Below are 25053 nucleotides of genomic sequence, written 5' to 3'. Positions count from 1 at the left end.
CGGTGGCTTTAACCTGAACCACAGCAGGGTAACAGGAGGTGACGATTAGCACCTGCAAACAGGAAGTGACACCTTGTTCCTCCTCCTCCTCTTCTTGTTTGAAGCCCCGCCCCCCCCTAAACGCTCTGAAGGTGGGTGTGGTTCAACCGGTGAGTGTGACCAGTTGCTGGTAGACCACGCCCCGTCAGTTGTCTCTCTTCCGGATTCTGCTGCACCGAGTCCAGCAGTCAGCAGATATTTAAACCCTAACATTTGGATTCTTCACTTTTCATTTGAACTTTGACTCATTACTTTGTTTTTATGTGTATTTACCTGATAGGCTGCTGAAAGCTGTCATGATACGTCATCTGTGGTGGACGAGCAGCTGAGTGGATGTCATCGATTCATCAGAACCATTCATGTGTCATTTGGAGGAAATGTCACAAAAATGACCTGAATATTCTGTTATTTAAGTGCATTCAGTGCCGCACTCAACACCTCTCCAAGATGGCGGCGGCATTTACACGTCTGGCTCAGTGCATTGAGGCACCTGGGTTGTATCTATAGTGTGTAGTCTAACCCTGACCCACATATACTGTGTGTGTGTGTGTGTGTATATATATATATATATATACACACTACTCAAAGTTAGGGATAATTGGGCTTTCGGGTGAAATTTCAGGATGACGATAAAATGCACTATAACCTTTACAGGTGAACTTAATTTGACCTTCTCTCAACTTTTGAATGCACATGTCCAACTGTTCATTGTTGGTGCCTCTCACCTCCCTTAAATGTGTCTGGAGTTGAGTGGCATCATCATGCGGTTCCTCAGGGCACTGTTCACAATGAAGCGCTCATCAGTGTCGGATGTGGCCAAAGGACGTCCACTTCTATGTCTTTCTGTGACTCTTCCAGTCTCTGTATCTCTGTTGCAACCTGCTGATGACACTGTGACACTCTAAGCTCAGTGGCCACTTCCCTCTGACAACATCCTGTTTGAAGCCTCACAAGGCGAGGTGCTGTTGATCAGTTTAGGTGTGGTCTTGGTCTCATGATGTCAACATGTGAACAGCATGATGAAGAGGACTGTTTCAATACCAACTCTAACTCTAACTCAACCAGGACACTCATTGGTCGATTTATTGATCAAACAAACACCCGTTGTTAGAGAACAGCAAGTTGTGCAAAAAGTACTGAAACACTGAACAGTTGTACAGGTGCATTCAAAAGTTTAGAGAAGGTCAAATGAAGTTCACCTGGAAAGGTTATAGTGCATTTTAGCTTCATCCTGAAATTTCATCCGAAAGCCGAATATCCCTAACTTTTTGTGAGTACTGTATACATACATATACACATACAGTAAAAACACACTTATAAATATATACACACACGTACACAAACACACATGTACACACAAAATGTAAGCATAAAGTCAACGGAAGGCAGATGACATGTCTGTGGTCAAAGCTGTTTAATTAAGACTGAACTTTCCAGACAAATGTCCTGAACAACAGATAATGTGTCGTTTACAGCAACGCAGGGAGTTTGATTTAAATAAAACATTTCAACAGAAAAGCTCCTCCAGAGTTTTTACTAAAATAGATTTAAATCCGAGCGTTGGGTTTATTCATCATACATCACCTTATTAACCGCAAAACAACATGTCCCAGCATCCTCTCTGCTCCCTCCCTCTACCACCCCCCCTTCCCCCCCTTCTTCTTCTTCTGTGGTGCCTTCTTGCGCGTGGCTCCGGAGGCCGCCGGTTTCTGCTGTCGGGGGGGAAGGACGCCGCTGCCGGAGGCGGAGCCTGGACGGGGCGAGGTGGGGGGGCTCGCCATCTTACTGGCATCCCTGGGAGGAGGGGGAGAGACAGTTTCATACACATGTCTGTCTGTCCACCATCCCTGTATGTCCAGCTCTACTCACAGGTCGCTGGCGCCCCCTGCGGTGGCTCCCTGCGTGCCCTTCCCCACCGCCTCCTTCTTCTTGCTCTTCTTCCTCCCTCGGTAGTACGAGCGCTCCTTCATGGGGAGCCAGCGCTCGGGGTCTGGGCTGGCCTGGGGGTCCAGGTTCTTGGGCAGCTTCCCTGAGGAATCAAACCTTTCTTAAATATCAACAAAGAAGAACCTGTCAAAACGTCCTCTACACTCGACTCAATTCAATGATTCATTGTCATAAAGGTTCATTTCCACTGTGAGCTCCACACTCAACAGGAACAACAACAACAACAAACCTTTTTTCTTTTTCCTTTTCTTCTTCACATCAGCTTGTCTGAAAAATAGAGAGAGTACTGTGGTACAGTTGTACATCATATATAAAGTACTCCCAGTACCCTCCCGCTACTCTCCCGGTACCCGCCCGCTACCCTCCCGGTACCCTCCAGTACCCTCCCGGTACCCGGGCGCGTACCCTTGCTCCTTGGGCAGGTTCTCCCCGGTGACCTTGACCTTCTTCCTGATGAAGGTGGCTCCGTGAGAGTTCTCCAGCTCGTCCACGTCCAGGTTGAAGGCCATGGTGTCGGGGGAGGGGAGGTGCTTGCTCAGGCTGCAGGTGTGCTCAGGATCATGGTCAGTAATATTATGGGATGGACACATGTTACAGAATAGAGCTATCCTCATCATCTTAGTTGATTTATTTATTTATTTATTTATTTATTTTTTTAAATGGAACCCTGCGATCTGATTGGTCAGCAGCAGCAGCCGCTCAATAACTTTTCCTGGTTTCAGTTCCTCATCAATGACACTGCTGATAACTGGTGGCTCCCACCTCGTGACGCTATATGGAACTAGAATGAAGACGAGATGAACCACGTCAACGTTCCACACGTCCAAAACGTCCCAAACGTCCTTCCTCAGTGGAAGCTCTTCAACTAGACATGAGGTATAAATTCACTAAGTAGTGTAATAATCCTTTAAAAATACCTTTTTTTTTTGGCTTTGTGACCTGAATACGACATGAAAGTGAATTCCCACTAAACATCAGTGTGATGTCACTTCCTGTCTGTGTCACATGGGGTAGAAGGAAGGATACGACTTTGCCTTGTCTGTGTTGACCAGAGAGTAGGCTGAGATGAGCTGTGCCAGCGTGTGCACGTCGTTGGTGTTCTGCCTGAAACAAACACTGCTGCTTCAAACCTCTACACAACAGGAAGCAGCTTCCACTCACAGTCAATTTTTACTTTACTTCCTGTCACTCCTCTGAACCCTAGAAAGCACAGGATCATTGTTGTCTTACTTTATTTTTCAAACATCAATATTGCCATCAAAACACAAGATCATAAATCATGGTTTCTCCATTATTTTCATTGAACATATGCATTTCTAGCGTTAACCATAGTTGAGTTTTAGGTCATTTTAGAAAACTGCAGATTCAACATCAGAAAGCCAGCCCCACCTCTCCATGAGATGAAAGCAACAGGACTTTGACTTTGAAGAGCAGGGACACTCACTTCCACAGCTGCTCCAGGTCGCTGATGGCTTCCTTCTTGCGTCCGTGCTTCAGTTTGAAGTTTGCTGCTTCTCTTACCAGGTTCAGGTGTGTGTTGGATCCAGGCTGAAGGGACCAACACTTTATTTCAACATTTATTTCACAGTTGATGTCCTGTGTTGTCTGTGAGGTCAGACAATATGGCCGCCACCCACCTGCTTGTCCTGGTAGAACTGAATGGCTTGAGTGAAGACGTCGATGGCGCTGTCGATGTCTTCCTCGTGGCTGTACATCATCACCAGAGCTGAAATCTGGAGTTTGGATCGTGTTTGTTTTTTATTTGAGTTCACTCAACCTGCAGCTCAGAACTGCATTTTAAAGTTTTAGTTTTGGAAACATTACCAAGTCATTATCTACAGTTTCCTCACCCATACCCCGCTTCAAAGAAACGCTGCTGTAAGGTCTGAATGAACGAGTGAATAATATGTACAGGTACATCTCATAAAATTTGAATATCATGAAAAAATTCAATATTTTTTGTCACTGATTTCAGAAAGTGAAACCCATATATTATATAGATTACACAGAGTGAAATATTTCAAGCCTTTATTTCTTGAAATTTTGATGATTGTGGCTTTAGATAATGAAAAGCCAAAATTCTGTCTCACAAAATGAGAATATTACATAAGATCAATAAAAAAAAGGATATTTTAAACAGAAATTGATAAGTATATTCATTTCTATGCACTCAGTACTTGGTTGTGCCTCCTTCTGCTTGAATGACTGCATGGAGGCGGTGTGGCGTGGAGGCCGTCAGCCTGTGGCACTGCTCAGGTGTCATGGAGCCCAGGTTGCTTTGAGAGCAGCCTTCAGGTCATCTGCGTTGTTGGGTCTGGTGTCTCTCATCTTCCTCTTGACAATACTCCATAGATTCGCTATGGGCTTCAGATCAGGCCAGTCTGCCGGCCAGTCAAGCACAGTGACACCACGGTCATGGAACCAGCTTTTGGTACCTTGGGCAGTTTGGGCAGGTGAAAATTAAATCAGCATCTCCATCCAGCTTGTCAGCAGTAGGAAGCATGAAGTGCTCTAAAAGGTCCTGCTAGATGGCTGTGTTGACTGTGCACTTGAGAAAACACAGTGGACCAACACCAGCAGATGACATGGCGGCCCAAATCATCACCGGCTATGGAAACGTCACACTGGACTTCAAGCCATGTGGATTCTGTGCCTCTCCACTTTTCCTCCAGACTTTGGGACCTTGATTTCCAAATGACTTGCAAAATGTACTTTCATCTGAAAAGAGGACGTTGGACTGAGCAACATTCCAGTTCTTGTTTTCCACAGCCCAGGTAAGAGGCTTCTGACATGGTCTCTGCTTCAGGAGTGGCTTGACACGAGGAACGCCACATTTGCAGCCCGGGCCTCGGGCCGGTCTGTGCGTAGTGGCTCATGATGCACTGACTCCAGCCTCAGCTCACCGCTTGTCAAGCTCCCCCAAATTCTTGAATGGATTTAGCTTGACGATCCTCTGGAGGCTGTGGTTATCCCTTTTCCTACCGCTCAACTTTCTATGAACATGCTTGGATACAGCGCTCAGTGAACAAGCAGCTTCTTCAGCAATGACCTTTAGTGGCTCAGCCTCCTCGTGGAGAGTGTCAATGACTGTCTTCTGGAATCTGTAGCCTTCTGTGGCCTCCTGAGCCAGACTGAGAGAGCATTTCAAGGCTCAGGAAACCTTTGCAGGTGCTTGGGAGTTCATTAGCTGATGAGGGTGTGATACCATGTCTTTCCAATATTGAACTTTTTCACAATATTCTAATTTTCGGAGACACTGAATTTTGGCTTTTCATTATCTAAAGCCACAATCAACATTTAAAGAAATAAAAGGCTTGAAATAGTTCACTCTATGTGTAATGAATCTATATAATATATGGGTTTCACTTTCTGAAATGATTGACGAAATATTGAACTTTTTCATGATATTCTAATTTTATGAGATGTACCTGTACATATGAATCCGGTATCAGATGATTCAACATATTCATAGATATAAACTGTGTTTTATACACATTTTGTATATTGTAGGTTTACTGAGTACAACTACACACTCATGCAGACCTGGCAACCATGGGAAAATACTGTAAGTAGCACAACAGTGTAACAGGGCGTGGCCTTGGTTACTGCAGCTAAATGACCCCATCAGTTATTCACACCGTAGGATAATCTCATTGTATGCCAGCTACTAGAGCTAACTATATACACTATACTAATTCATCTCATTCGCATATACCCCTTGAAATGCATTATCTGGTAAAGTTACCAACATGTTTACCAACTAGAGATGCACCAATTGCCATTTTCTTGCAGATTCCAATTTGAGATTACTTTTTTACATCTGACCTGCAGATTCGCATTTCTGATCTGCTGTACGTTAATGACAAATACGTCATGTGATCAGATCACGTGATAGGACATCTGCACTTACGGATTACACTGTACCACAATAGTGAGATTGCTGATTTTGACACTGTTTATTATTCACTATGGAACAATACTAGAACATGAAACTGTCACTGAGTTCCAGTGAAATAGAACGTGGGAATGTCACCAAGTTTCAGTAGAATTTAACCTGGAACTGGACACAACATAGAACGAAGATAGAAATGTCCAGTTCAAACTTCAAATCAAAGTCTCTTTCATTATAAAATAAATAAATGAATAAATAAAATAAATGGCTGACCCTTCTCACTCTGGTTCAGTAGAAGTCGTCCTTCACTCACCGTGCATTAAACCAACTGAATCAAATGGAGCGACTCGTTTTACTGAGTGACTCATCAACAACCGAGTCTCAAAAGAGAGTGAAACGTTTCATCAGGACCAGAGCAGACGCTGCAGTCACAGCAGCAGAAACAGTCTGAACAGTTTTAGCATATTGTCAGGGGATAGATGAGTCATTTATCTAATCTTCTTCGTTTACCTTGAAGTACCTCCAAACAGCGACATTTTCCATATTCTAACGACGCAACTACGTACATGACGTTGGTATCAGGCTTGAGTATTGGAACATTTTTACGAGTACACGAGCACTGTATCGGCCATATCAATTTGACCGGCACAGAACCTGACAATATATCTGACCATGATCAAGCTGAAAACCAGCTGATCAATCGGTGCATCTCACTTTCATATGTTAACATTATGTCACATTTTAGTGCTTTATTCTAACTCATTTGAGCACTCACTGCAGCTTGCACCTGTGTGGATAAAGTAGCTCAGTGCTGCTGCATATCAGTGGATGTTGAGTGAGAGAGAGGAGAGGGAGGGGTTACAGAACCACAGGTCATAGGTCTGCTCCAATCCCAGGGATGTAGTTTAAATACACAATAAATGTATGCTATTGTTTTGGATTGATTGTTGATAAAATTACTATATATATATATATATATATATATATATATATATATCTCAAATTGTGTAGTTGGTACACAAAATGCGTGCAGGGTGGTAGGTCTGCTAATGTATTTAAACCTCGAGGTCAAACTGAATGAAGCGGTAACCATGGAAACCTACCATTCCTTCTTTGTGCTTGAAATCTTCGACGGCCCTCAGTGTGTCGCAGGCTTTGGTGACGTGACCTGAGGAAGAGGAGGAACCTTCATCAGTGTGTTCAGGACAGAGCAGCGGGTTCAGAGTAATGAAGAGGAGGAGCAGTACCTTGCGTCAGGTAGAGCTGAGCCATCGTCAGCTTGATGTCGGCGGTGCTCTCTGGATGCTGATCTGAGAAGAGCTTCAAAGGACCAAGTATAAACAGTTATGTGGGGTCATTGCTCTATTGAACGGTATCTACCGGCGGCAGCTCTATGTAGCGGTATCTACCTGCGGCAGCTCTATGTAGCGGTATCTACCTGCGGCAGCTCTATGTAGTGGTATCTACCTGCTGCAGCTCTATGTAGTGGTACCTACCTGTGGCAGCTCTATGTAGCGGTACCTCCCGGCAGCAGCTCTATGTAGCGGTATCTACCTGCAGCAGCTCTATGGCCCTGCTGTGCTGCTTCTCCCGACAGCTGAGCGACCTGGATCAAGACGGGTTTCGGGTGTCCCGGGTTCTGGCTCAGCAGGTTGGCCGAGAACTTCCTAGCAGTATCTACCTGCAGCAGCTCTATGTAGCAGTATCTACCTGCAGCAGCTCTATGTAGCAGTATCTACCTGCAGCAGCTCTATGGCCCTGCTGTGCTGCTTCTCCCGACACAGCTGAGCGACCTGGATCAAGACGGGTTTCGGGTGTCCCGGGTTCTGGCTCAGCAGGTTGGCCGAGAACTTCCTACACTGCTCCGCCTGGAACATAAACCACTTGATTAGTCAGGAGAAGGAAAGGCACTGAAGGGCAGCGCAAGTGCCTTGCTCAGGGAGTCAAAGCCCCACCTGGTTGGTGTACATGGCCAGCAGAGCCTTGTTGAACTCGATCTCCTGCAGCTGCTTCCTGTTCAGCTTGTGCTCGACGCCGTCGCTGCTTGTCAGCTTCACCTTCTTCTTGGAGTCAAACACGTTTTGGTCCTGGAGCAGAAACAAACATCTCATTTGACACTGTACCAACCGTTCTGCATCAGTTCTTCCAGGATTTGATGAAACCAGAAATGCTTGCAGATTTTCCTCAATATTTGTAATCAGATAAGGAAACCTTTGAATTTTTCAGTACAATGACAGGAAGTTAAAGAAAAAGAAAGCTGGTGGTCTAGTGATCTAAAGGTTGCTGGTTGGATCCCAGGCTCCTCCTGCTAGCATGCTGTAGTGTCCTTGAGCAAGACACTTAACCCCTCAGATGGCTGCATCCGTCAGTGATTGAACAATTGTAAGTAAAAGCGTAAGTAAAAATTGTAAAAGCGTCTGCTAAATGAAATGTAATGTAATGAGTTACATCCAAATACAAATACAGTATCCAAATACAACCAGTTCTGTGACGATGTGTCGTAGGATGCGTCTTCTCAAGACGAACCAGCCACATTAAGGTTAATTTAATGTCCGCTGGTTTGGACGTTTGATGTTGAAAAGCGACAATTTTGCAAAATTTTAAGCTCTCGCAAATCTTGCAGATTGGTTCAATTTGCATAAATTACTGTGTACAGTACACCCACCTTGTTTATGGTGATGATGTTATTGGCAGTGACTGCAAGCAGCCCAACGTCCGATGGCCTGAAAGTGAAACGCGGCGTCAGAGACGGCTCCTGTCGTTCATCCAGTACACGTTACATCACAGCAAGACCAGACTCAAATGGACGTCATTGTTAAAAAAAAATAAAAATATATTTTTTTTTATATATACTACTATACACCCATCAGCGACAACATTAAAGCACCACTAATAACGCTAATACTGTGTAGCTCCCCATCGTGTCCTCAAAACAGCTGTGAGGTGAAGGCAGTGACTCCACCAGATTCTGAAGGCGTCCTGTGGTATCTGGCACCAAGACGTTAGCAGCAGATCCTTTAAGTCCTGCAAGGTGGGGGGGGGGGCCGGTTCAACGGTCATCCTTCCTTGGACACTTTTGGTAGGTAGTAACCACTGCACAGCGGGAACAGCCCACAATACCTGTGCTTTTGTAGATGCTCTGACCCAGTCGTCCAGCATCACAATGTGCTCCTTGTCAAAGTGACTCAGATCCTTACGCTGCTCTTCACTTGCTGCCTCATAGAATAATATAAAACACTATATATATAGCACAAGGCTCCAGACAACATAGCTCCCAGGGTCACGGGGATGCACAAACCTCTTCACCACGGTAAGGGGATGGTTCCCAGAGAGAGAGAGAGAGAGAGAGAGAGAGAGAGAGAGAGAGAGAGAGAGAGAGAGAGAGAGAGAGAGAGAGAGAGAGAGAGAGAGAGAGAGAGAGAGAGAGAGAGAGAGAGAGAGAGAGAGAGAGAGAGAGAGAGAGAGAGAGAGAAGAGAGAGAGATGAGAGAGAGAGAGAGAGAGATTGAGAGAGAGAGAGAGAGAAGAAGAAGAGAGAGAGAGAGAGAGAGAGCTCTCTGAACCATCCCCTTACCGTGGTGGAGAGGTTTGTGCATCCCCGTGACCCCTGGGAGCTATGTTGTCTGGAGCCTTGTGCTCCTGGTAGGGTTTCCCATGGCAAACTGGTCTCAGGCGAGGGGCCGGACGAAGAATGGTTCAAGGCAGGCCAGCAGGCCCTAAAGGGGGCAGTCCTCCCCAGCTGGCTATCTGGCAGTGGGCTAACAACCTACTCCAGAGAACCTCTCCTTGTTACGAAACCAATCAGAAATAGCCGGACTGACCCTTGGTATCGACCCTTGCACGCCCCTGACTCACGAACAATCAATCTCCGACATCCCTTCTGTGTTGCCACATGCACCACAGCTGCACCAGACCTTTTTAACTGCATCATCGACCCCCTGATGGAACGGATATGTGCACTTATTCCTGGGGTTAAACTAGGCAGTTACACCCTCACAGATCTGGAATACGCGGACGACACCACACTATTATGCTCCACTCTTGACCAGCTAAAAGAAGCCTTGGAAACCTACCAAGAGGAAGCCAAACTGGGTCTGAAGGTCAGCTGGCCCAAAACAAAATTAATGCACATTGGAGGTGCCGCCCCCCCCTCCGCTGCATATCAGTGGAGAGGAGGTTGAGTTTGTGACCTCCTTCACCTACCTCGGGTCCATCATCACCAACGATGGCAACATTTCACCAGAAATAAACCGGAGACGTGCCCTGGCAGCCAGTGCCATGAAAACACTTTGGAAGCCGCTGTGGAGACACCACTCCATATCAAGAGCAACCAAACTAAGGATTTATAACACCTCAGTCCTCTCCATCCTCCTCTACGGAGCACAAACCTGGCCTCTAAACAAGAGCACTGCGCTCAATAGAGGGGATAAAATGGCAAGATAGGGTTTCCAACATCATGCTGCGGGAACGCACCCACCAGCCCCCTGCGTCCCACCTGGTAGCACAGCGTCGGATGCGCTGGTCTGGCCATGTCAAAAAGCTCCCCTTGGATCACCTTACTCACTCTATCCTCCACTTCCAACCTAAAGCTGCCGGCTGGAAACGCCCCTGCGGTGCCCCCCGCACCCGATGGATTGATGCCGTCACTAGGGACCTACACCAAATGTACCTGTCGCTTGTTGAAGCCGAGTCCCTAGCACTGGACCCACCCAAATGGAGAAGATTTGTGAAACTGATTGGCTCTACGCATGGAGTCGCCCCCGTCGCCGAGCAAGAGACCTGATGATGATGATATATATATATATATAAAATGTATACAGTGAATATTATATATCCCATCCCTTAAAAGGTGCCATTGGAACCAGATGATTCATGTTATCCACTTCACCTGTCTCTAGTTTAATGTTGTGACTGATCGGTGTATACCGTGTATCCTCGTGACGGCATTGATCCGACACCCGAATGTAATGTAAGTAAAGTACAAAAACAATATGATGCTCAACAAAAAAGTCTGAAACATCACAAGGGCTACAGCAGGGGTGTTGAACTACAGAGCCCACACCTGGCTTGTGATCCTGTGATGTAATCCACATAAGACATGACGGCTTGACTCTTAAAGTACTTGTTACATTGGCAGCCACTCACTTGAGCTTGATGACCTGGTTGTAGAGCTGCAGCGCCTCCTCTGTCCGGCCCTGGACCTGCATGACATAGGCCATCTGAGAGTGGATGACAGCCAGCTCCGACTCCACGTCCTCCTCCGTCACATCCTGCCAGAGGACAAAGATCAACATCATCCCAGCTCAACTACCTTACTGTCATGGATCAATTAAATTTTGATTACAAAATCGTGATATCTTTAATTTTTTTGGAAGTTATCCAACCATTTCGACTTCAATAGGACCTATTGTGCTCAATTTCTACAAGTTAATAAAGGTCTCTGAGGATCCCCAAATATGTTTTTGAAGTTTTTTGCTGAAAATACCACTCAGATGATTCATTCTAACCATTCTAACATGCCTCTAAACCATCCTGTTCCAAAACTGGCTGTTTCTGTGCGTGTAGCTTTAAATATAAAGGAGGCCCCTTGTTCTGTGAGCCAGTGGTTTGAGCTAGGATTGGCTGATATGTCAATTTTGACTACCAGGAACCGTCAGCCCAACAACTGGCCTTTGTCAATATATTTGCCGTGGGGAACGGGGAGTGGATCACAGGCGCCCCGATGCGCCTCTCCATGCCTCCATGTCGCCCTCTCCCTCCGCGGTTCCTATATGGGATTATTTTGGTTTTAAACCGGACGCCACAGGCAAGCCAAAGGACCAAAAATAAGTAATTTGCTTCTTTGCAAAGACGGCTCAGGACGGAGAACTGAGTCTCACCGGCCGAAATGTGGAGGTTCGGCTAAAACAATCATTTAATTCAGCGTTTTAAAAAGACAGCAAAACAAAACAAAAAAAAAAGGATCGAATCGTAAAACTATCCTGGAGAAAGCCCGTCTCGGTAACAAGTGTGTCTGAGTGCGCTCTGCAGCCCGCATTGTTCCTCCAATATCTGAACCAAACTAAAGAAAGAAAGAAAGTCAGTCTGTTTCAGAATGACCTGGAAACACAGTTTACAGTGATTTATTTCTTCTTTTTGTGGATTCCTCCAGACAGGGAGGAACGGGGCGTGGTTGATGAGGCACCGCGCAGTTCCTATTCCCGCACGCTTGACTTGCGTTTTACAGGTCATCAAATTAGCAAAATAAAAGGACAAAACAACCGCTGATGGAGTCAGCCAATTGCCAGTTGCTGATACAGTATATTTGTCCAATCGTCCAGGCATAGTTTGAGTACAGGTTCTGGGTTTTGTGAGCCAATGGGGTTCGAGTTTTGCCCTGGGTTCCGTTGTTTTTAGTCTGTACACTTTCCGTGATTTCCCCTTACCAGTAGACTAAACCTGTTTCCGAACAAATTTGAGGTGAGAAATAATCAATCAAATTGCTGAATCTTCCCTCAAATTAGATCTACAAGGCCTCATTTAAAAGTTTGTTCCGACTTCAGTTGCCGACACCACATCCGGACACTACAGTAACCTGGTGGGGCTTTTTTTGTTTCATGTAAACGTCTGCAAATAAAATAAATACATCTATTTGATTGTTTTTGTTTGGATCGCACGCCGCAAGCCTACAGTCTATCTAAAGAAACACCCAGCAGAATTAATACTTACATTTCCCTCGTCTGCAGTTGTCATGAACAGTTGGTGTAAGCCGTATTTCTTTTAAAGGATTTGTGCTGGTCTCTGCAGCCAACAGAGCACTTCCCATGATTAGCTCTTAGCTTTGATGCTAGTGGGTCCAGTGGCGCTCCAACCGTGGGTGCAGTTACTCTCAAATGGAAGGCGGTTCTAATTCTACTGAAGCCCTGAATGACATAGATGAGGGCTGCAAATTTCAACGGCTTATTTCACAACATGTTTTCTGAAATAAACAGAATTTCAAGTGAGTTTTTCATAATAGGCCCCTTTTAAATGAAATCCAACCATAGTGAGAAATACATTTAAATAGTTGGTTTCTGTATTAGATTGAATTTGTTCTGTGAAATATTTGTCACCAGATGGTAAACTGAAAAGTGGCAGCAATTCTCATTTTGTGTAAAATCCCTACCCTACCCCATGCCCTAATCGTATCACTAGCCATCTCACAATATAATGGATATTTAATTGAATTGTGAGATACTGCTGAACACAGAACAACGGCCTCTACCTTTCTTAGAACAAACAGATACTCACAGAATCCTCTGCCAGGGAAACACGGCAAAGCTCTGCAAGAGAAACCAGGATGTTAGAGCTGAAGACAGGAAGCAGGAGACACAGAGGAGGAGGAGTGGACATTGACCTTCAGCTTGTCGTAATTTATTGAGAGCCTCGGTGAAGCGTCCCAGGCCGATCAGCGTGCAGGCAGCGTTGTAGCACAGCTCGTACGTCGTCTCGGGGAGACCCAGGTCGTCCTGCGGTTCAAATGATAAGAAACATTAGTGACCACAACGCAGAGAACACTCTACACCCTATACTCGCTCAGTACTTTGAAAGAGTCATTTCCAGCTCTCCGACATGGCAGCAGTAACCACTAGCAGCAGAGATGACCGACGATGAAAAGCACTGAGGTGTCGCTCACCGGAGGAGACTCCTCCCACTGGCTCATGGCCGCCACCACAGCAGACAGATTGGTTTTCCTCTCATCCTCATACTCGTCCTGGGAGTTCCGGATCAGATCCGTGTACACAGCCCTGCACTCCTCGTAGCGCTCCAGTCTGTACAGCTGGACACAACAACAAGGTTTTTAAAGAACTTAGCTTTTATTCCGGAGCTTTTATTTTTAGGGTGTGGCAGGATTTACATTTAGCCTAAAACCGAGAGGTCAGTGTTTTGGGGCCGAGGTTTCCCTCATCACACTGCAGTGTTTCCCCCATTAGGTTTGAGATCAATCCATCAAATACATTTCTAATTTCTTTCTCTCACCACTTGGCCATAAAGCTCCTTCAGCTTGTCTGTCTGTTCAGAAGCTCCTTCGATGGTCTTCAGGGCGCTTTCCACTCTGTTCAGACGGTACTCGCAGTAGGCCTTCTCAAATACAACAAGGTCACTGCAGCAGAAACAAAAAAATAACAAGTTTGAAGAATCGTATGGTTTTTATTGTCATAAGCACAACAAAACTGCAAGTATACAGAGACAACCAGAAAATTGTAAAAAAAAACGGTAAAATATACATTTTAATAAAACTGGGTAAAAACGTGAAGCATACAAATATATATACAAAACAAGTAAAATAGAAGACATTTGCTATTGTGGGGTAAATGGAGGAAACACCATGAGGTGCGATGAAGGCGTTGAGGGAGAATGGAACCGGACAGTAAAGTGCAGTTGGATTTAATCTGACTTGGAACAACATGATGGGAGTGAAGCCTTTCCATCAGAACCAAACACTGGGCTGCTCACACCTACCTGCCCAGCACTTTGGAGTAGTTGTTCATCACATTCAGTGCCTCTTTGAAGCTTCCATTTTGAACGAGGCAAACAATCTTACAGTGGAGGGCTGTGGCGTCATCCTTGACTTCATGCAAAACTGCAACAGAGAATGATGGATAAATAGAAAAAATATATAAATAATACATATAGATAAATAGAAACTTTATTCCTCCCCACCTCCCAATATTGCTGTGTTACAGCTCCTCACATCAAACCAATAGGCTATTATAATATAGAAACAAGAATAAAATTTGAGTGGAAATTGCGATTCATATTGTCAAGAATTGACAATATACAATAAACTCAAAAGTGTATCAATAAACCCGTCTTAAAAATATTGTATTGTTAATTTTTTACAGCTTGTATTGAACATACAAGCTGTAAAAAATAGTAAATCGTGCAGATATTAATACCTGTACATGTATTGTTTGTAAAGAATATAATACATCAGAATGGTCAACCGACATGAGCCTCTGAGTAAAGATAAAGTTTCGTAGTAAAATAACATCTTAAAACGGACATTCAACATCCCCACACAAACCATGTGGAGTTCTCGTTTAATCTTGATTGAATGTAAGTGGGCTGAGTGGTTAAAGACACGTCACTGCTCAGACACGACGACACGGATAATTAAGCGATTAAAGATTAATCTGTGTGATGGATCCAGCTCTGGAGCACACAGCACTGAGAACCACACACAATAAAATCTAATTTAAAAGTGTTTTTACAGCTCGACAAATAACTTAACAGGCTAGCTGTGTAGCTAATGCTAATGCTACCAGCTGTTCCGTCTGAGCCACTGGAAGAGAAGGCTAACTGAGCTAAGCTAACTAGCCTGGCAGATTATTGATCAGAAGTCAGTTTCTTTTCCGCTTTAACAGCAGTAGATTAAAATCCTACTTTTGTTCAGCGCTTTCAGGGCCCTCGCGAAGTCCCCGTTCTGGCCGCAGCGGTTCGCCTCGCTCCACAGAGAAGCCATGGAGCCAGCCGCCGCCATGTTGCTGCCGGAAGTGGAAGGCTTCTACTTCCGGGTTGTTTTATTTAGTTGAGCGGAAATAGCGACAATTATTCAATAATAAATTCAACAATAAATTAAATGTAAACAAACTATTTGAAATGGCGTCGCCATACGTTTCTCCTTCATTTATCTATGAAGACTCATAAATATTTCAATGGAAACAAAATACAAACAAAACAGGACAGACACAGACAGACAGACAGAAAGACAGACAGAAAGAGAAACAGACAGAGAGACAGACAGACAGGCAGACAGACGGACAGAGAAACAGAGAGACAAACAGAAAGAGAAACAGACAGAGAGACAGACAGACAGACAGACAGAGAAACAGAGAGACAAACAGAAAGAGAAACAGACAGAGAGACAGACAGACAGACAGACAGAGAAACAGAGAGACAAACAGAAAGAGAAACAGACAGAGAGACAGACAGAGAAACAGAGAGACAGACAGAAAGAGAAACAGACAGAGAGACAGACATATGGACAGAGAAACAGCGAGACAAACAGAAAGAGAAACAGACAGACAGACAGACAAAGAGACAGAGAGACATACAGATGGACAGAGAGACAAACAGAAAGAGAAACAGACAGACAGACGGACAGAGAAACAGAGAGACAGACAGAAAGAGAAACAGACAGAGAGACAGACAGACAGACGGACAGAGAAACAGAGAGACAAACAGAAAGAGAAACAGACAGAGAGACGGACAGGGAGACAGACAGACAGACAGACAGACGGACAGCGAAACAGAGAGACAAAAAGAAAGAGAAACAGACAGACAGACGGACAGAGAAACAGAGAGAGAAACAGAAAGACAGACAGAAAGAGAAACAGACAGAAAGACAGACAGACAGAGAAACAGAGAGACAAACAGAAAGACAGACAGACAGACAGACAGGGAAACAGAGAGACAAACAGAAAGAGAAACAGAGAGGGAGACAGACAGACAGACAGACAGACAGAGAGACAGAGAGACAAACAGAAAGAGAAACAGACAGACAGACGGACAGAGAAACAGAGAGACAAACAGAAAGAGAAACAGACAGAGAGACAGACAGACAGACAGACAGAGAAACAGAGAGACAAACAGAAAGAGAAACAGACAGAGAGACGGACAGGGAGACAGACAGACAGACAGACGGACAGAGAAACAGAGAGAGAAACAGAAAGACAGACAGAAAGAGAAACAGACAGAAAGACAGACAGACAGAGAAACAGGGAAACAGAGAGACAAACAGAAAGAGAAACAGAGAGGGAGACAGACAGACAGACAGACAGACAGACAGACAGAGAGACAAACAGAAAGAGAAACAGACAGAGAGACAGACAGACAGACAGACGGACCGAGAAACAGAGAGACAAACAGAAAGAGAAACAGACAGAAAGACGGACAGAAAGAGAAACAGACAGAAAGACAGACAGACAGACAGACAGAGAAACAGAGAGACAAACAGAAAGACAGACAGAAAGAGAAACAGACAGACAGACGGACAGACAGACACACTACATTCATCCCTGAAGGTACGCTTCAATGTCCCTGCGCTTCAACACAAAAGGCAAAATAATAGTAAAGAAATGAAGCAGTTTAGTTAAAAATGAATAAATAAAATAGTGATGTATTGAACAGAAAATAAACCGTTAACTGCACACAATGAGGAAATCTGCCAGTATACACTAAACCTAACGATAAATAACAGACATAACGTCAAAACAATGTAATACCGTAAGATAAAAATGAAAAAGATCTGCAAAATAAAATGTCCAAAAAATGAAATATCCAATAAGTCATGACATTCTTGTTCATGAAACACAGTTACAACAGTAACACACCAAAACCAAAGAATAGTAACAAAGTAATAAAGAAGGAACAAAACAGGTTTTAGAAGGTTTAATAGGGTTTAAGAATAAAATAACTACATAGTGAAATAGTAGTGTTAATATTCTACAACTTATTTTTCATAGATTGAGTCAAAAACAGTGAAATAACGGTACAATCTTAATGCTGCATTGAACTCAAATGGGAATTAGAAATTGCCGTTTTCAAGTCCCCACGTCACACTAAGCACAACATTCATGAACAGTTGGTGTAGTAGAGTATGTCAGCTACACATGAGAGTATACATCAGCTGGTCGGGTTCAGGTGTTATTGCTACCTGGGTTGGGGTTCAGGTGTTATTGCTACCTGGTTGGGGTTCAGGTGTTATTTCTACCTGGTTGTGGTTCAGGTGTTATTTCTACCTGGTTGGGTTCAGGTGTTATTTCTACCTGGTTGGGGTTCAGGTGTTATTTCTACCTGGGTTGGGGTTCAGGTGTTATTGCGACCTGGTTGTGGTTCAGGTGTTATTTCTACCTGGTTGGGTTCAGGTGTTATTTCTACCTGGTTGGGGTTCAGGTGTTATTTCTACCTGGTTGGGGTTCAGGTGTTATTGCGACCTGGTTGGGGTTCAGGTGTTATTTCTACCTGGTTGGGGTTCAGGTGTTATTTCTACCTGGTTGGGGTTCAGGTGTTATTGCTACCTGGTTGTGGTTCAGGTGTTATTTCTACCTGGTTGGGGTTCAGGTGTTATTTCTACCTGGGTTGGGGTTCAGGTGTTATTGCGACCTGGTTGTGGTTCAGGTGTTATTTCTACCTGGTTGGGGTTCAGGTGTTATTTCTACCTGGTTGGGGTTCAGGTGTTATTTCTACCTGGGTTGGGGTTCAGGTGTTATTGCGACCTGGTTGTGGTTCAGGTGTTATTTCTACCTGGTTGGGGTTCAGGTGTTATTTCTACCTGGGTTGGGGTTCAGGTGTTATTGCGACCTGGTTGTGGTTCAGGTGTTATTTCTACCTGGTTGGGGTTCAGGTGTTATTTCTACCTGGTTGGGGTTCAGGTGTTATTTCTACCTGGTTGGGGTTCAGGTGTTATTTCTACCTGGGTTGGGGTTCAGGTGTTATTGCGACCTGGTTGTGGTTCAGGTGTTATTTCTACCTGGTTGGGGTTCAGGTGTTATTTCTACCTGGTTGGGGTTCAGGTGTTATTTCTACCTGGTTGGGGTTCAGGTGTTATTTCTACCTGGGTTGGGGTTCAGGTGTTATTGCGACCTGGTTGTGGCTCAGGTGTTATTTCTACCTGGTTGGGGTTCAGGTGTTATTGTTGGGTCTCATTGCTTCAGCTCTCGCTCTGTGTTTCCTGATATGTATGTGAACAAAGTGGTTAAAGGGATTTCAGGACGGGTCCGTCCAGGGTTCCGTGAAGACCTCAGCCCCTGTGTTTGTAATGGAGGAACATCACCACATGGCCAAAACAGTAGACCTGCTCTGGACCGCTGCAATGACAGGTGTGGTAGTACTACTACTACTACTATACAGCTATACTATAATACTATACTACTACTACTACAACTATACAACTATATTACTACTAGACTACTACTGTACTACTAGACTTTACTACTATACTACTCTATACTACCACTATACAACTACTATACTACTACTATACTACTACAATACTACTACTACTATACTCCTATACTACTACTATATTACTACTATACTATACTCCTATACTACTACTGATACTATACTAATATACTATTACTATACTATACTACTATACTAATATGGATAATATATTAATATACTCTACTCTACTACTACTGATACTATACTACTACTATACTACTATGACTATACTACCACAAATACTATACTACTATACTACTACAGATACTGTACTACTATACTACTACAGATACTATACTAGTATACTACTACTATACTTTACTACTATACTACTACTATACTACTATAGATACTATACTACTATAATTCTGCTACACTACTACTATACTACTACTAATACTATACTACTATACTACTACTTATACTATACTACTACTAAACTACTACTTTACTACTACTGATACTACTAATACTACTACTACTACTGATACTATACTATACTATACTATATGATACTATACCGATATACTACTACTATACTATACTACTGCTAAATGACTAAATGTAATGTAATGTACTATACAACTTCTGATACTATACCAATATACGACTACTATACTACTATACTATACTACTATACTACCACTACCACTACTTCTATTACTACTGTTATACTACTATACTACTGCTATACTATACTACTGTACTACTACTACTTTACTAATAAACTACTACTGTACTACTACTAACACTATGCTACTATACTATTATTATACCACTACTAATACTATGCTACTATACTACTATACTACTACTAATAGTTTACTATTATACTACGACTATACTACTTGTACTATACTACTACTGGCCTCCGGAAAGCAATTGGACTGACAGCTGAGCTGAAGCGCATAGTTCCCACCTTCACACAGGGCTTGAACGCAGCGGTGTCAGCGTCGCGCAGGCGCAGTACGGCTCCGCCTCACAGACAGCAGGAGGCTGCGGGAGAAGCCGCGGAGGACGCATCGTGTCGGGCTTTGTCCAGGAAACATGGCCGGGATTAAAGGTAGGAGGGCCGCGGGCTTTGGGTTCCAGCAGCGGGTGAAGCGACTTTAAACGAGGGGCTGCGTGTGCGTGTAATCCGCATGGATGGTGCGTTTTTCGGCTGTTTAGGAGCGGGCTGAGCTAGCCGCCAGCTAGCCGCCAGGCCCATAGACTAACATGGAACAGGGGTAGCATTAGCATTAGCACCAGCTGAGAGGCCCCAGCATGGACCAGCAGCTACACCCCAGTTGGGTGTAGCACTGGTGGGTGTCCCCTGGAGCCTCCCAGTCCCTGCTTCAGCCCGTTCCCACAGTGGGCCCCTAATCCCGGAGGAGCAGCTGAGGATCACATGCTGCTCAGATGATGGAGGAGGAGGTGGAGAACACAGCGGGTGTTGTGCTGCTACTGCAACGCAGCAAAACAAGACAAGTTCTTTGTGAATGACAATGTATTTGTTAAATAAACTGCTGCTCACCCCCCGCAGCTCTCATCAGCCTGTCCTTCGGCGGAGCCGTGGGCCTCATGTTCCTCATGCTGGGGTGTGCACTGCCAGTGTACGGGTAAGCATCCCCCTCACATCCCGTTGGCATGGCAACCCTCAATTGGCCATATCAACGACAGACTTCCTGACTTCATTCATATTTTTATTGATCCTCTCCCTCCCTCCCTCCCCCCCCCCCCCCCCTCCCTCCAGTCAGTACTGGCCCCTGTTCCTCCTCTTCTTCTACATCCTCTCTCCCATCCCGTACTGCATCTCTCGGCGCGTGGTGGATGACACAGACTCTGCGAGCAACGCCTGCAAGGAGCTCGCCATCTTCCTCACCACGGGCATCGTCATCTCCGCCTTCGGCCTGCCCATCATCTTCGCCCGCGCCCAAGTGGTGAGTCGGCCCCAGAGCCACGGGTCTGCAACCTCCCAAAAGGGGTCAGAGTATCAATCCAAAACGTGAATAATATGAATACTGTCTCTGGCCAGTCAAGTTTTACACTTTTTGGCTTTTGGCTTCTATTGCAAAGCCAAAGACGCAGTTGTTAAAAGTCGATGGAGCAAAGAAACACAGTATTGAAGAGTCCAACGCATCCTTCCTGTGCCGGATCTAGTGCAGAGTAGTAGACCTGGCAACCCAGAGCAGCGTGTGAGTTTGTTTGCTGTGTTGCCTCCAGATCGCGTGGGGAGCGTGCGCGCTGGTCCTGACGGGCAATGTGGTGATCTTCGGGACCATCCTGGGCTTCTTCCTGGTGTTCGGCTCCAACGACGACTTCAGTTGGCAGCAGTGGTAAACAGCGGGGGCAAGCAAGAAATAGCTCTATTTTTAGTTTTTTTTTTAGTAGTGTTCCTAATGATGTTATTATTATTATTATTATTATTATTATTATTGTTCTGACTGTTCGCTTTTTGTTATTTATACGACCGCCCATCCGCAGACACATGAAACCAGTGCAATATGTTTTATTATTTGATTCAGTGTGAAATGTGTTAGAAAAGAAACAAAGCTTGAGCGTCAGAGGGTTATGATGCGCCTTGACAGCAGCTTAGTACAGGACTCTGAGGCTCCCAAAACATGTTTCTAAAGTTGTTTGCTGAAAATACCACTCCGATGATGCATTCTAGCCATTCTAACATGCCTCTAAAGCATGCTGTTCCAAAACCTGCTGTTCTTTATGGAGGAGCCTCCCTCGTGAGGCCGCGATCTCTGAGCCAAGTCATCAGAAAATCTGTTTCTGAATCGTCATCATATGACATCTCCAGCCTCATTTAAAAGTTTGTTCCCGCTTTGGTTTTCGTGCTGCAGGCTCCAGGACTCTCACACGCAGGATTTGTTGTTTCATGTAAAGGTTGGAGAATAAAATAGATAAATACATCTACAATAAAAACATTGTTACACAAAACATTGTTACAATAAAAACACTGTTTTTATCGGTTTTGTTTGGATAAAGGCGCGACATAGCCTACATCTGTCTACCGCATACTTAATTCTTATTTTTTGGATTGAAACAGCAGAATTAATTTCAAACTCTTCCATTTCCATCGCGAGTTTCTTCATGGACGGCTGGTGTCACTTCCTCTTTCTTTTGAAAGCTTTGTTGAGTCCCTGAGATGGAGGAGGTTGTAGCGTGACGTGGGCTTGGGCTGCAGCTATGAACGCCTCCTTCAATCACATGTGTTCAGCAAACACACACACAGTGTGTGTTGGAAGAAGCTTCACAACCAGATGTGAACGAGCACTGGAACAGCAGCTTCTCACCACACGTCCTCTTCAACCTCCATCTTGTTTGTCCTGCGTCTGGCCTGGTCCTGGTCCTGGTCCTGGAGAACAGGGTGACTGGACTCTCTGTGTTTCACACCTTTGAATGTCCAGAGCAGAAGGAGGTTCTGGGTGTTCAGGTTTTATATATTAAAATCTGTTACTCCTTCTAAATTACTCCTTCCAAGTCTGTTACTCCTTCATGAGCAAATGTGATCTTTGCTCGTGAAGATGTTTGTAAGTGTTTATTTTTCTTATAAAGTCTGTTCGTCCTACTGGAAGAGCTGAAAGCTGCAGGTGTTTGTCACAAGTTAGTCAACCCCAGCGGTGCAGGGGACATGGTAGAGATGGAGCCCAGTCAATAAAACCAGGATCTGCATCAGATCAGGATCTGGATCTGCATCAGATCAGGATCTGGATCTGGATCTGGATCTGGATATCGATCCGCCGTCACAGAGAACCCAGATCATCGCTGAGTTCCTATAGTTGGATCTGCTCTGACCTGGAGCCGCTCTGGTCCGGTTTGACCCAGAAGGAGCTCGGGGTAGAAGCTTCCAGATCTGACGGATTAGCACCAGAGCGTCACAGAGCATGTTGGTTCTAATCCCAGATCAACACGGACCGAACGCTAACCATCACATCTGAGCTGAGCGAGCCGCGCTTTACACCGTTTTCCAGCAGGAAAAACGCATTTAAAGGAGAGATCAGCTGTTCCAGCGCTGTGTGTGTGTGTGTGTGTGTGTGTGTGTGTGTGTGTGTGTGTGTGTGTGTGTGTGTGTGTGTGTGTGTGTGTGTGTGTGTGTGTGTGTGTGTGTGTGTGTGTGTGTGTGGTAGACTTTATTTTTTTGTTCTTTTTAACACCTGACGCTGATCTCTGGAACAGGTAGAAACTCTGTTCCCTTGAAGGAGAACAAACTAAATATTATAAACAATGTTTTCATCCATTGTAGTTTTCGTAGATTGACAGAAGTAGACGTTTCTCCCTCCAGTCTTTCTTCGCTTCCAGAGACCAAAACCTGCAGATGATTCTGACACAGTCACGTTTTTAAGATTTAAGCTCGGAAATACAACCTGTGTCCTGAGCTCTGTAATTTTGAACTGCTCTGTGTGATGGTGCCCCCTGGTGGAGGACGGTGGCTCCACCTCTGCTTCAACCTTTTACTGTTTTCTCTGTAACTTATTCACTTTTATTCACGTTTATTCACTTTTATTCACTTTTAAATGCTGTTGTGAAATCTGGTCATGTGTTTGCGTGATGGGTTCGTCTGTTTTCTTTGTGAGAAAGATATATTTATGTTCTTCCACAGATCCAGGAGAATATTTAATTTATTCATTTCATCGGAGGCTTTGTGTAGATATCCCACACCATTTTCTATCGACGACGTTTGTGTTGAGGAGGAGGAGTCAGCATGTTTTTATTTTTTGGTGTTTTTTTTTAATAAATGCCATTTTTGAACATCCTCTCCTTTGCTCTCTTTTATTCCAAAACTCCTTTTTTCTAAAACTGTATTTTTAAAGGTTTTAAAGACCCTTTACTGTTATCATTGGCACATCCTGCTTTACATTTGGGAAATTATTAAAAAAAAGCCTCAACAACGTGGAAAATGTGACGTGGGTTCAGAAATGACATTTGAAAGACTTTAAAACCTTGAAGCTTCTTTGACAAATTTCTTCAATGAACTGACCAGATCCATCCATCTCCGCTCTAAATATTATTCAAAACATCCAGTCCACCAGAAAGATGATATCATATATTATCAGATATGATCTTATATCATCATATCAGGTCATATCAGATCATATCTGATATGATCTGATATGACCTGATATCTTATATCATGAGAAACATTGTGCAGCTTGTCTGCATCATGCAGCTTTTCTGATGATTCCAAACCTTGACTTGAAATGTGTTTTTTTTCATATTCCAGCACAAGGTTCTGGATCTTAATAATGACACCAGTGATAGTGGGTTATAGATCAATAACTATTAAAGTTAAATATATGAATTATTTCCAAATGAAAAGGTTTCACCATTTTGAAGAAGTTCTTGGTGAATGAGATTCAACTCGCGGCTCTCTGAGGGAACTGCAGAAAGCCGGGAGGTGTGGACCGGACGGCCCTGAAAGGCCTGCGAGCCAGAGGTTCCCCCCTGCTTGAACCAGAGGAGATGTGTCTCCACCCGATGGATGGAGGACGACACTGCAGGGAAAGAAGACGCAACACTGCTGACATAAGAGTCCGCCGTACTTCATGAACCTTCATCTGCAGGAGATGCTTGTGCAGATCCTGATGGGTTGACAGTAAAACAGGAGGAGTCAAGGTCACTAGAAATATCAATTTAAATCCAGATGAAAAAAAGTAAAGAGCAGCGTCTGGAGCCAGAATAATAATATCTGTATAGAATAGAATAATATCTCTCTGAGACTCTCTGAGTTGCAATGAGACTCCCTGAGACTCTTCGATACGCTCTGAGACTCTGTGAGACTCTCTGAGACTCTCTAACTATCTGAGATGCTCTGAAACTCCCTAAGACTCTCTGAGACTCACTGGAACCTCGAGACTCTCTGAGACGCTGTAAGACTACATGAGAAGCTTTGAGACTCCCTGAAACACTCTGAAACTCTCTAAGACTCTGTGAGGCTTTGAGACGCTCTGAGAGACTCCAAGAGACTCCAAGAGACTCTTTGAGACACCTCGAGACTCACTGAGACTCTCTGGGACTCTCTGGGACTACCTGAGACTATCTGAGATTCCCGAGACTCTCTGAGACAGTGAGACTCTCTGAGACTCTCTGAGACTCTCTGAGTTCCTATGAGACTCCGTGAGGCTCTTTGATACGCTCTGAGACACCCTGAGACTCCCAGAAGCTGTTACTAAACATCTACTGGACTGCTACTACAGCTCTACTACACCTCTACTC

The 25053-nt window shown here is 44.4% G+C and overlaps 2 protein-coding genes across 2 annotated transcripts; one reads left to right on the top strand and one right to left on the bottom strand.

Moving 5' to 3' along the window:
• Positions 1–1438: 1438 nt before the first annotated feature.
• Positions 1439–15382, bottom strand: srp72 (signal recognition particle 72). The gene is made up of 19 exons (XM_080007673.1): positions 15283–15382; positions 14359–14479; positions 13876–13999; positions 13532–13675; positions 13253–13364; positions 13147–13178; positions 11023–11147; positions 8544–8601; positions 7834–7965; positions 7618–7746; positions 7126–7198; positions 6982–7046; positions 3624–3719; positions 3431–3534; positions 3013–3090; positions 2392–2526; positions 2216–2253; positions 1909–2068; positions 1439–1833 (listed from the first exon to the last, which is right to left on the bottom strand). Exons 1-19 carry the CDS (start codon positions 15377–15379, stop codon positions 1674–1676), a joined length of 1983 nt encoding a protein of 660 aa, XP_079863799.1. The 5' UTR covers positions 15380–15382; the 3' UTR covers positions 1439–1673.
• A 4459-nt stretch (positions 15383–19841) lies between these two features.
• LOC307235785 (leptin receptor overlapping transcript-like 1) lies at positions 19842–23539 on the top strand. The gene is made up of 4 exons (XM_080007992.1): positions 19842–19909; positions 20372–20447; positions 20582–20768; positions 21052–23539. The coding sequence occupies exons 1-4, from the start codon at positions 19894–19896 to the stop codon at positions 21166–21168; spliced, it is 396 nt and encodes a 131-aa protein (XP_079864118.1). The 5' UTR covers positions 19842–19893; the 3' UTR covers positions 21169–23539.
• Positions 23540–25053: the final 1514 nt, after the last annotated feature.

Source organism: Zeus faber (assembly GCF_960531495.2).
Source record: "Zeus faber genome assembly, chromosome: 10".
Taxonomy (NCBI): Eukaryota; Metazoa; Chordata; class Actinopteri; order Zeiformes; family Zeidae; genus Zeus; species Zeus faber.
The sequence above is the reverse complement of the archived record's forward strand: the minus strand, read 5'-3'. Positions and strand labels throughout refer to the sequence as shown.

Bases quoted from the DNA above. Each gene is read 5' to 3' on its own strand.
- srp72 (XM_080007673.1), bottom strand. From the start codon at position 15,379: ATGGCGGCGGCTGGCTCCATGGCTTCTCTGTGGAGCGAGGCGAACCGC. The intron at 14,480-15,282 runs GTAGGATTTTAA...TCTCTGTTGCAG, and splicing joins CCTGAAAGCGCTGAACAAAA to TTTTGCATGAAGTCAAGGAT. The intron at 3,091-3,430 runs GTGAGTGTCCCT...TGTTTGTTTCAG, and splicing joins GACCTGGAGCAGCTGTGGAA to GCAGAACACCAACGACGTGC.
- LOC307235785 (XM_080007992.1), top strand. The intron at 20,448-20,581 runs GTAAGCATCCCC...CCCTCCCTCCAG, and splicing joins TGTGCACTGCCAGTGTACGG to TCAGTACTGGCCCCTGTTCC. The intron at 20,769-21,051 runs GTGAGTCGGCCC...TGTTGCCTCCAG, and splicing joins TCTTCGCCCGCGCCCAAGTG to ATCGCGTGGGGAGCGTGCGC.